General features: G+C 43.4%; 1 protein-coding gene across 2 annotated transcripts in view; it reads left to right on the top strand.

The window, feature by feature from the left end:
- Positions 1 to 12,446, top strand: part of LOC100136626 (glutamate dehydrogenase, mitochondrial) — a 30,625-nt gene that overhangs the window by 9,785 nt on the left and 8,394 nt on the right. The window contains exons 2-12 of one of the 2 annotated variants that reach the window (XM_021580359.2): positions 1,770 to 1,850; positions 1,975 to 2,030; positions 3,066 to 3,129; positions 4,468 to 4,562; positions 6,181 to 6,360; positions 7,469 to 7,606; positions 7,850 to 7,987; positions 8,196 to 8,276; positions 9,964 to 10,087; positions 11,064 to 11,155; positions 11,957 to 12,019. In XM_021580359.2, the coding sequence (XP_021436034.1) occupies positions 1,770 to 1,850; positions 1,975 to 2,030; positions 3,066 to 3,129; positions 4,468 to 4,562; positions 6,181 to 6,360; positions 7,469 to 7,606; positions 7,850 to 7,987; positions 8,196 to 8,276; positions 9,964 to 10,087; positions 11,064 to 11,155; positions 11,957 to 12,019 (1,112 nt within the window). The remainder of the gene's footprint in view (positions 1 to 1,769; positions 1,851 to 1,974; positions 2,031 to 3,065; positions 3,130 to 4,467; positions 4,563 to 6,180; positions 6,361 to 7,468; positions 7,607 to 7,849; positions 7,988 to 8,195; positions 8,277 to 9,963; positions 10,088 to 11,063; positions 11,156 to 11,956; positions 12,020 to 12,446) is intronic. The other variant, XM_021580360.2, reaches the window with a different exon arrangement.

Below are 12,446 nucleotides of genomic sequence, written 5' to 3' on the forward strand. Positions count from 1 at the left end.
ATCGCCATTGAAAAATAGGTGTTTGGCGATTTATTTATTCACTGTTTTTGTTTGACGTAATCAACAGTGCGTAGAGTTCAGTACATTAAGGTATATTGCACTGAACATATCTACTTTACAATGCTTTACTGTGTTGAATTGTCTACAATGGGAACTCATAGTAGTCACAAACCACAGTTGGGTCTTGTCCATATGTCAACTGACATACAGTAGGTGTATGCCTATGGCAGATTGTTAAGAATGAAATCTGATTTGTTGAAGGAAAGTGGTGGTGATTAAACTAATCACACCAAACCACAATTATTTCCCCAGGGGAAATACATTAATCTCCTTTCAATCCTAAATCCTGTTTGGTCTGCTTTTGAATAGAACACCTTTCCCAAAATCTGTTCTCTGCATCTAGTTTGAACCATTAGCCTCATATTGCACTAATTAGAAATATCCTACTTTTTATGCAGCTATTAAAAGCTTCAGTGTCTTCAGAAGTAGAAGGGTTTGTGAGGTAATGTGTGTAGAATATGGTATATGTGTAAGTGGTAGTCGGTGAACAAGACAAACCTGCCAGGACCACACCCAGTTTCCATCTCACTATGTTTTTCCTCTTTGTGGAGGAGAGGAGTGGAGGGGGCCTGGCCTGCGGTCTCAGGAGTGAGGGAGTTTTTTTAAGCTGGCCCCGGGTGGGTGGAGTTTGCACTGGGTGAAAAGTGATTGATGGTATTAGCTTTAAAACCTGGCTGCCTTCCAGGCGTGAGCAGGGCGCCCCATTCAAAGCATTATGGTGAAGTCTACTCAACAAAGTGACGTATGTCAGACACGTGGAGTAATAATTTAGGATTCAGAGTTTTTGCATGCGAAAGTGTTTTGCTTTTGATTTTAAAAAAGGAGGGGGGGGGGCTTTATTTGCCTTCACGAGGAAAACTAGTTTGAAAGTTTAAGCATACATTTGTGTTTCTGAACAATGCACCATACTGCCTGGTTGACAATAGGACCGGGCGGAGCAGATTACTGTTTGAGAAGGGCGCTCCTACCTCCCTGCTTTTGCCCGGTCGCATTACAGGCCATAGCCTGGTGCAACCCGGTTCAGCCTAATTGAATCCCCTCAGTGAGTCATAGCGCTAGGCGGTGTGTGTGTGGTTTCTACCTCCCTCAAATGCAAGCGTCTCCTCTCCTACGGAGCTCTAGTGTAACTCTCAGACACTGGGCAGCTGCAACCATTTTGTGCATTTCCTAAAACTGCCTCCCTGCGATAACTACAAGAGGCCTAGTATGAAATGGAGTATTTGGATTTTGTAAAATAAAAAACATGGGGTCTTGTTCCAGAGCAGACTGGGCTGGCATAGACAAGGGCTAGCCTACATTGGACACATTGTGCCCTCTATTTATCCCCCGCTCATACTCCTCTAACAAGTTCATTTTTTTATGAGTGGTTCTGAGACCAGTTAAAGGCTTAGTAATCAGGGTGCAAAATACCCCCTAGCTTGTGATTTGTGTGTGAGTAGGCTAATTGCATTAGTCCACCTCCTTGTGTTGGAGAATAAAATCCCAAACTGATGAAGCTAGTGGGATCGCTGGTTTTATTGTACAGCAACTTATTAAGACATTGTTTTCATCATGCAGAAAGTATAAAGTTAAAGTATACCATTTTCCTAATATTCTTATACACATGTACTCTAGCTAGAGATGAAAATGGGGAAAACACAACTTTTTTTCAGCCAAGTCTGATATCACAGGTTTCGCTCTACTAACTCTGTCATGTTGTGTTTTTCCAGGTATCCGTTACAGCACCGAGGTGTCTGTCGACGAGGTGAAAGCCCTGGCCTCGCTGATGACATACAAATGTGCTGTCGTGGGTAAGGGCTTTTTCTAAGCCTACACAGTATATTCTAGACACGAGTCCTCCAGACATAAGTCATTTTTTATATGGCCTATTGCTGTTCTTTCTATTGCAACCCCGTCCATTTAAATCCTTTACAGATGTGCCGTTTGGAGGAGCCAAAGCTGGAGTGAAGATCAATGTAAAGAATTACACTGTGGGTATTCGTTTGTTTCTGGATTCGCCAGAGTATTTGATTAAAAACGTATTGTTGATGTCCTTTCACCCAGTCACGTGTCACTTTCACATTAGCTTTAGGGTGTGTTCCCTTTCAACAAGGCCATTTGGTCCTTTATTGTGAAATGGTTTATCTGTGACTCAGAGCTTAGCATACAGGCTCACATTACCAAGTCATCTAAACCAGTGATTAGAGTGCTTCATTTTTTACCTCACTTGGTTCGTTGCTCTGTATTTACCCCTAGTTCAGGATGTTCTATTATGGGACCATTCAGTGGAGTTTGTTTTCGCAGTGAAAGGAACAAGGATGAGGGAATCCTCCACCTTCAACTTTGACCCCAAAATAGCTGAGATTACTTATAGAAAATGATTTATCATGAATACAAAATATGCATATCCTGCACTTAATAAGGTTATCTTTTGAATTTGCAAACAACTTGATTAAGTGCAGGTTGTACATACTGTATCAGAAGTTATTAATATATTGAATATCTTTTGTAAAATAATAGATCGCCCATTCAGTGTTCTATAGAGCTCTACACAGGAAGCTGTTAGTCAGTGGGATCTCGCTCCCCTTCCTGTTGCCAGCCCAGTGCTGACCCATCCCGTCTGTTGTTGCCAGTGGCCCTAGGGCTCCATTAGGCATTGGCAGCTCTGCTCTGGGGGAGAACTGCTGAGCCATCAGCTGGTAGACATCATGACTGGGACACCCACCCCCCCTCTTATCTGCTAGGCTGCTGGCTCTGAAAGTTGAAGCATTTTAGTCACTGATACTCAAGGACTTTCTGTCCTTGAGCCAGGTGGATGAGTGTCACTTTTGGTGTTCTTTTGAATAGATTCAAGTAATCCAGCTTTTAATTTAGTCGTATTAACTTACCTGAAGATGATGTTGCTTCTTAATATTTGAGTAGGAAGTTTTTGTTCTGTGATAGTAGTGCCTTTACTTATTTTGTCTGACTTTATTACCAGTGAAATATGCAATGCCCTTTATCATACTGTTATACTCTGTGTGCAGGACAATGAACTGGAGAAAATCACCAGAAGATTCACCATTGAGCTGGCCAAGAAGGGTTTTATTGGTGAGTAGTGTCTGTGTCCAGGGGAACATTGAAGGCTGCTGGTGAAAGATGTCTGGTGGTAATGTCTATGGCCGCATGAACACATGGTCTTCTGGAATGGGTCTGCCTTCCCCCTAGTCCATACTGTCAGAGGCAGGGTTTCATGAGCCCACAGTGCAGTACACACAAATGGCCACGATGCGAGAGGGGTTAAACAAAAGGCTTGACAAGGCATGAAGGCAGCTTGACCTTCCAGGAATCACAAGGGGAAACCTCTCAGGATGGGAATACAGGGAAAACGGAATAATCCACAAAATATTTTTTGGGGGGTTTTGACATCGCAATTAGAGAAGGAGTTCACATTAACGTCACATTTCCTTGTAACAATTCCCTATCACTCCCGAGGACGTCCGCTTGTTTAAGAGTTATTTTAGGGTTATGCATTCAATGCTTGAAGTGCCTGTGACCTATTAGGGGCTTCTAGCATGACAAGTCCACATTGTTTCAAAAGGCAAGAATTGCTTTATTTGTCGCTATTTGTTATCCAAAGCTGTAAATGTGGTCCACATGGTCACTAATCAGCAAGGTATCAGCCCAGTCCAGAGGAGCCTGTTATTAAAAGGCATTCCCCAACATTCTCCCATAGAGGGAGGAGGGGACTGTTTGTATAGCTACATGTTTTAGAATAGACTGACGAGTTTCAGAAGAAAGTCCTTTGTTTCTGGCCATTTTGAGCCTGTAATCGAACCCACAAATGCTGATGCTCCAGACACTCAATTGGTCTAAAGGCCGGTTTTATTGCTTCTTGAATCAGAACAGTTTTCAGCTGTGCTAACATAATTGCAAAAGGGTTTTCTACTGATCAATTAGCCTTTTAAAATGATGAACTTGGATTAGCTAACACAATGTGCCATTGGAACACAGGAGTGATGGTTGCTGATAATGGGCCTCTGTATGCCTATGTAGATATTCCATTCAAAATCTTCCGTTTCCAGCTACAATAGTCAGTTACAACATTAACAATGTCTACACTGTATTTCTGATCAATTCAATGTTTTAATGGATAAAAACAAGGACATTTCTAAGTGACCCCAAACTTTTGAACGGTAGTGTGTGTGCTTAAGGGGTGTGTAACCCTGCATGGCAACCATACCCTCTGGCACTGTGTCTTCCGTACACTGCCATAGCTTCAAAGTGGGCCATGAGTGCCTCTATTGTTTCACAGCAAAATATTTAGATGGGTCTGCATGTTTCAGTAAGAGTTTGTTGGTGTATTGGTTGTTTCTTCTTTACTGAAGCCATTTTAGTTATCCTATAAGTTTACTTTAAAATGACATTATTTTGTCTTTCTCCTGTCAGGACCTGGCATTGATGTCCCTGCCCCTGACATGAGCACTGGAGAGAGGGAGATGTCATGGATCGCTGACACCTATGCCAACACCATGGGCCACCATGTACGTGTTCCCTGTATAAACTCACTGCCCTCTCCAACAATAGATATTGAGTTTTCCTCAGAACTTCCTATCAACTAAGTTAAATGGCTTTTAACAATTACTGTAAACCACTGAAATGAAATGCGTATACAGGTAACTGCCAAAATACAGAAAAATGGCGACACAAAAGTGTCTTATTGGGGTGTTGGTCCACCGCGAGCCGTCAGAACAGCTTCAATGCGCCTTGGCTTAGATTCTGCCTGGAAGGGATGCAACACCATTCTTCCACAAGAAATTCCATAATTTGGTGTTTTGTTGATGGTGGTGGAAAACGCCGTCTCGGGCGCCGCTCCAGAATCTTCCATCAGTGTTCAATTGGATTGAGAGACATTAAACCACCTATGCTCCTTTTGAGACCCCCTTTCAAAGTCACTGAGATCTCCTCTACTAGCAACTGGCCATTTTTATACATGACCCTAAGCATGATGGGATGTTAACTGCCCAATTAACTCAATAACCACACTTATGTGGAATAACCTGCATTCAATATACTTTGTATCCCTCACTTTCTCAAGTGTTTGCTTTATTTAGGCTAGTATATACGTAACGTTCTCAGGTGTTCCTCTGCTGTGCATATTTTATCACCATTAATCTGTTCATGTCTTATCAACCTGATAACGAAGCGATTGTTACACAACCGCAGACCACAAAGCTGAGCTAATCTGTGTATGGTTGCTATGTTGTGATTATTCTGTTTGCACTCTAGCCATCCCTATTGTCTTTGCTGAGTAAACATCTCCACTATGTCACTGTTTGTTTGCTTTTGTCGATTAGCGTTTTTCCAGGAAGTTCTGCTGGCCTCGTAACACCCGCTCCTTGGCTCCAGACAGTATTCTGAGATCCATTTCCAATCGCCCTGGCGGTAGAGGAAGTGCTTTGACTTTCCATAAACTGACACTTCTACCAGTATTTTCTTGTCATAAGGCTACTGTTCCAGTTCTAATGACAGTTTTTCGAAAGACAAAGCTCAACCAGTCTCTTGCTGTATTGCATGCTCATATATGTTTTGTTGATTGTCAGGGAAGAGGTCAGGGAGCACTCCAAAAGGTAAAGCATTTCAACTGTACACTACAACTTCTACCCTATAGCGTAGTCATAGAGGTTGGTCTCAGTCTAAAAACAGCACTATGAAGAGACGTGTGCTCTTGTGCTGTCTAGGATTAGGCTTATCACAGTTTGAGGACAGGACAGTGCTGTGGACGATACCAGTATTGTGATATTTGTTAGTATCGTGGCAAGGAAATGAAACACGAAGTGGATTTAACTTCTTGAAGAAAACCGAGAAGAGGGCACATTGTGACTTGTTTTTTTGGGCATAGTCATCGACTGCAGATTTCTAATTAGATTTGTTTCTGAGTCAAATATTTCTTTAGTGGAGTCTCGCTAGATCCTTATCTTTTCCCCTTGAAAGATTTGTCTTCAGTAGATCCCAACATATGTTGTCTACACTGTCCAGAGTACCTAATACAAGGTTTACAAAATATGTATAATAAAATGGCCGACTGAGGAATTTGTTTTCTTTGGTGAAGTTGCTAATTCCACCGCTAACCAACCACACGCTCCTCTCCTCTGTGTCCAGGACATCAACGCCCATGCCTGTGTGACTGGTAAGCCCATCAGCCAGGGGGGCATCCACGGCAGGATCTCAGCCACCGGGCGTGGAGTGTTCCACGGCATCGAGAACTTCATCAACGAGACGGCCTACATGACCCAGCTGGGCCTGAGCCCCGGCTTCACCGACAAGACCTTTGTCATCCAGGTACACAGACACGGGCACTTATTGATTAGGAAAGGCATTTCATTAAGCATCTTTCATCAGGTTTCAAAGCAATAAGAGGTTTGGCTCTGCACCTAACAGTGTCTTCTGTTATGGCAGCGCTGTTTAATGCAAGGCATGCATCTACTTCAGCACTGCTTATATGTCTACAGAATGACTGTGCCTTTTGGCACTGAGACCAAGCATTAAGCCTTTATGTTCCACATATAGATTCCCCCCCCCCCCTCATGTTGACAAGATATCAACTGTACGTGATTCAGTGCAAAATTGGCCAGAGAATCAATTCCTCTGTTCTGCAGCCTTCTAATGTAATTATGGGAAATGTCATTAGGAAAACATCTTGGAGGAAAGATTTAATTCGATCCAGATGCCTTTTTTAAAAAATGTGTCTGTAACCTAATGCATCCTTATCCCTTGAAATCCATACCTAACGAGCATGTTTCTGCTCGCCTGGAAAGACCGGGGGGAGGGAGTGCCGTCAGTAATCTAGGTTGCTGACTTGTCTTTCTATTGGCCGCTGCTGTAGTGGAGCTGCCTACTTTCCTCATGTCATAAATAATTGATATCTGAGTGATGTATGAATATGTTCCGCATGTTAAAAGGTATTGGAATATCCACTCTGCTTGGTTGTCATCAGATCAAGCACAACATGTATTTTCGTTTGGGTTAGAGGTAGCAACATTCGAGGCTACTATTGGATGGAACCCACGAGGTCGGTATAATCACGAACAGACGGGATAATGGCTCGTCAGCAAGGTGTTCCATTTGGATGTGTAGAGGACTGTCCTCCCTCCTACAGTAGAACACATTGCTACTGCTAATTACAATCTATACTGATTACTGTGTCCTCATTAGCGTTAGCGAACAATAAACTCATTGGACCAGAAGACGCTACATGACATGTTTACTGTGCCAACCGAGCATGTGTCTCATGAACAAGAACATAAACGTAAATGGACATTTGGTGCAAACAAGCGGAACAGGCTTAGCAACGCGTGAATTATCTACCACAGGTTCCAGGTTGGAACCTTTTTGGCCCATTTTCTCTATTTTATTCTGAAGCGTGTCATTCTTCTTCCTCTTCTCCCAGGGTTTCGGTAACGTGGGCATGCACTCCATGCGTTACCTGCACCGTTTCGGTGCCAAGTGTGTCGGTGTTGGAGAGATGGATGGAAGCATCTGGAACCCCAATGGCATCGACCCCAAGGAGCTGGAGGACTACAAGCTGGTCAGTACACAACTCCTAGCTACGGTCAATAGCCTGCAGGTCGCCCGAGTCTGTTCCCTGTCCTTGTGGGGAGCACAGTGGAGCGTACTGTCTAAGGCTACCACCTAGAGGACGTACAGTGTCCCTACACTCTGAAAGTCCCCCACAGCCATACAGCCATCTGAGACAGATGACAAGTGGTACTGTCTGTCTACTTTATCTCTCTGTGTCTCCTTCTCTCTCGTCTCTCCTCCTTCTCACCAGCAACACGGCACCATCGTGGGCTTCCCCAACTCTACACCGTACGAAGGCAGCATCCTGGAGGCCGACTGTGACATCCTGATCCCCGCCGCCAGCGAGAAGCAGCTGACCAGGAACAATGCGCACAAAATCAAAGCCAAGGTCAGACCAGCATTGGGCGATGTGCAACGATTCCACATGAATGTGTTTGCTCCAGTCAGTTTGACCGAGCAGGCTAATTGGGGGGTGTTTAGTCATGTTTATGTAAGTTATGTAAAACATACACAATCATCACTAACAGTAAAAAGACATTTGTGGAGAGCTGGATTCTGTATGTTGATTGTATTTAAATCCTCTGTGTTTGTTCCAGATCATTGCTGAGGGAGCCAACGGCCCCACCACTCCGGACGCTGACAAGATCTTCCTGGAGAGGAATATCATGGTGATTCCGGTAAGCGGCTGCATTCAGTATTTCAGACTGCATATGAATCAATTATCCATTTATCCACTTGTGTAGTTGGGAAATATTTATCATGTTTGTATATTATTTATACCTCACATGCAACCTGTAATAAGACTGTAGTGTGCATGCTAACAAATTCTATTAAATGAATTATCTGACTCCATAAAGATGATTTAGCAATGTGCAAGAGACTGTAGGTGAGTTAAAGTATTAGAAAGGTCTGGGAATGGAATTCTAAAGGCTAATTGATTTAATTACATTGTAAAATGAATGAATTCACATACAAGGCTTAAAGGGATACTTTGGGATTTTGTCATTGAGGCCCTTCATCTACTTCCCCAGGGTCAGATGAACTCGTGGATACCATGTGTGAGCAGTTTGAAGGGAGTTGCTAACTAGCTCTAACGCAATTGCTAACTAGCATCAGCGCAGTGACTGGAAGTCTATGGGTATCTGCTAGCATGCTAGTAGATACCCAGTTTTCAGCTGTGCTAACATAATTGCAAAAGGGGTTTCTGATCAATTAGCGTTCTTAAAATTATAAACTTGGATTAGCTAACACAACATGCCATTGGAACACAGGAGTGATGGTTGCTGATAATGGGCCTCTGTATGCCTATGTAAATATTCCATACAAGATCAGCCATTTCCAGCTACAATAGTCATTTACAACAACAACAATGTCTACACTGTGTTTCTGATCAATTCAATGTTATTTAAATGAACAAAACATGTGCTTTCAAAAACAAGGACATTTATAAGTGACCCCAAACTTTTGAACGGTAGTGTAGATACAGGGCCTCATTGCCAAAATCCTGAAATATCCCTTTAAGTTACAAGGCATTACTAATATTTCAAAGCATTATTCAAGGCATGAGAGGGAGAGAACGAGACAAAGAATCAATTGCTTGTGCCTTAGCTCATGGGAGAGGGAGACTGAGAGAGAGAGAGACATCATAGCCTGAAAAGCCACGCCCCAGGTATCCCTGGGGTGGCGAGAGAAAGAGGGCGAGTGTATCTCACCAGCGCAGGTCAGGATCAAAGAGAGACACAATGAAGCTAAGACCCTTTTTATAACCCTTTGAATATGTTTTTATTTAAATCTGAGTTGTTAACTCAACAGTAATCCTATTGGTCAACTTCCAATCAGATAGCAGACCTACAGGATGTTTTCACAACAGAACCTACTGCTTCACATAGATGTAAGAAAATGGGGAATGGCAAGAGCAACACGGAGAATGCTGAATTCTTGAGAAGACAAACCCTCTTACGTAGAGTTGATAGGAGTCCCTTCAGGGGCTGGCCCGCCCTACACCTGTAGCAGGTTCCATTGGATTCTGTTGGTCCTGGAGACGTAGATATTTTTAGAGTCGGTTTCACAGACCAAGATCAACAACAGAAAAATAGCCTGGAAGTAGGCCAGATTCTGACTTGTTAAATCTACATGAAGACTGGGATTTCAGGAACATTGAGTTGGATTGCATACCTCTGGGTTCCAGAGTCTGACTCTACTTCTTTGAGTAGAGATGAATCGTAGTCCAGGGATATTTTAAGACAATGCATACAATAACAATTGTCATACATTTTATTTAGAGATCAATATAGTGCGGATAGTTGCTTCATCTGTCTCTGTGACTTCACAGCTCTTGATTCGCCCTCTCTCTTGTTTATTCAGGACATGTACCTGAATGCTGGTGGAGTGACTGTCTCCTACTTTGAGTGGCTGAAGAACCTAAACCATGTCAGCTACGGTAGACTGACCTTCAAGTACGAGAGGGACTCCAACTACCACCTGCTCAGTAAGTCTGACATTTCTCTACCTGTAGCAAAGCACTCGCTCCTACTAAGTTCAGCCTGCTCTCTGTTAAGTCACAAAGATGGATGTTGTTGATCTTGTATTATACTAAAGTGTACATCTTTAATTACTTCCCCGTGTCAACGGGGAGATTTGTTAGAATGGGAATGAGAACTATTAGAAATGACAAACCAGAGGCTGATTAAACACAATGTTGTTTTTTTACAGCTGTGACTCATGTTGCACATAAAAAATGTATTGGACTGCAGAGTAGGCACGCAGACACACACACACGCGCGCACAGCACACACACACACACACACACACACACACACACACACACACACACACACGCACACACACGCACAGCACACAGAGTACAGCCCCTCCTCCGTGCCTGGTGAGCGAGAACATTATTGTCAGTCACTTTATGTAGGGTTTCCAGGAAGAGGTGGATGCTGACTGTCTGCAGGCCATGTCTAACACTCACCCTCTTTCTCTCTTCCCGGTCTATCAGCAGCATCAATGAGGCAGTCTGATATTGTGCACATGCATTTTCACACAAAAGCCCCTCAGAACATGTATGTAGATTCGGTTTTCAGTACATTGCAGTGGAGGACTGAGCTGGGGTTATGCTTGTCGCCGAGTGGGATGGTTTCTGAATATTTCAGAAGCTGAAGCCATTCCCTAGTCCCTCGAGAGTGGCAAGACTGGGCAGTGTTGGAGACATGGAAAAGAGCTCAGAATAGATACGGCTGTGAATTGCCAAACCCATAACGTTTTTGTAGAAAGAGAACATTTATACCATATTATTAATGCAGGTGAAATAACTTTTTAAAATGACCTAAAAGTGAATATGTATGAGCTGTATCCTTCATGATGGTTCAATGAGGATTTAGTCAGATTCATATCCATATTCACTACAACATAATATACATCATCTTGTCATATACATATGAACTGTCTGTGGTCTCCCTCAGTGTCCGTCCAGGAGAGTCTGGAGAGGAAGTTTGGGAAGCATGGAGGAGCCATCCCTGTGGTCCCTACCTCTGAGTTCCAGGCCAGGATCGCTGTGAGTCCAACCCTCCCTACACTGGCCTTTCTATGATCCTGGATTACTCTCCCTTCAATCAAACAATATTTTATTAAGATATGATATACACTATATATATACACAAGTATGTGGACACCCGTTCAAATGAGTGGATTTGGCTATTTCGGTCACACTCGTTGATGGCAGGTGTATAAAGTTGAGCACACAGCCATGCAATCTCCATAGACAAATGCTGGCTGTAGAATGGCCTTACTGAAGAGCTCTGACTTTCAACGTGGCACCTTTCCAACAAGTCAGTTGGTCAAAATTATGCCCTGATAGAGCTGCCCCGGTCAACTGTAAGTGCTGTTATTGAGAAGTGGAAACGTCTAGGAGCAACCGGCTCAACCGCAAAGTGGTAAGCCACACAAGCTCAAAGAACAGGGCAGCAGAAGTGCGTAGAGCGTAAAAAATTCTGTCCTTGGTTGCAACACTCTACATGGCCAAAATGTGGCAATACAAGACCAAGAGTATATGGACACCTGCTGGTCAAACATCTCATTCCAGAATCATGGCGGTGAGCTCTACATCACTCCAGCCGACACTTGGCATTGCGCATGGTGCCCTTTGGCTTGTGTGCGGCTACTTGGCCATGGAAAACCATTTCATGAATCTCGCGACAAACAGCTATTGTGCTGACGTTGCTTCCAGATGCAGTTTGGAACTCTGTATATCACAGTTAAGCTGCATTTCTCCAGAGATGAGTAAGGGTTTAGTTTAGTGGGCTAAATGTGAGCTCTGAGCCCTATTTTCAATGTATTTTTCTCTGTTTGGTTCCAGGGAGCTTCAGAGAAGGACATTGTGCACTCAGGACTGGCCTACACCATGGAGAGGTCTGCCAGGGTAAGAGGCCGATTGCTTAAACATGATTATCTGTGCTAAATGGTTCCTCACAGGTCCAGGGACAGGGGTTTTATTCAAAGGAAATGCTGTGTTAATCAAACACAAGGTCCTGAGGCATCCTATTACTCCTGTTCTGAGAAATGAAGTCTTGAAAGTTGAAGTCATGCTTCAACGGTCCAGTGACAAGCTCCATTTCTGTTTTCACATCTCATTACCCAAACAGCACTAAGCTCATATTGCCTTTTCACTGCTATCTTGCCACCATTTTTTTTGTTCCTCATTCAAGCTCATAAAATAAATCGCTCTCGAACATGGTACACACACACACACACACACCCACATCCACACCCACATCCTCTCTCACCGGTTTGCTGTGCGTGCGAGCAGTGGTAACTGGGGCAGCCAGGGCTTTGTTAGTCTCTCATCA

This window comes from Oncorhynchus mykiss, chromosome 23 (genome assembly GCF_013265735.2).
Source record: "Oncorhynchus mykiss isolate Arlee chromosome 23, USDA_OmykA_1.1, whole genome shotgun sequence".
Classification (NCBI taxonomy): Eukaryota; Metazoa; Chordata; class Actinopteri; order Salmoniformes; family Salmonidae; genus Oncorhynchus; species Oncorhynchus mykiss.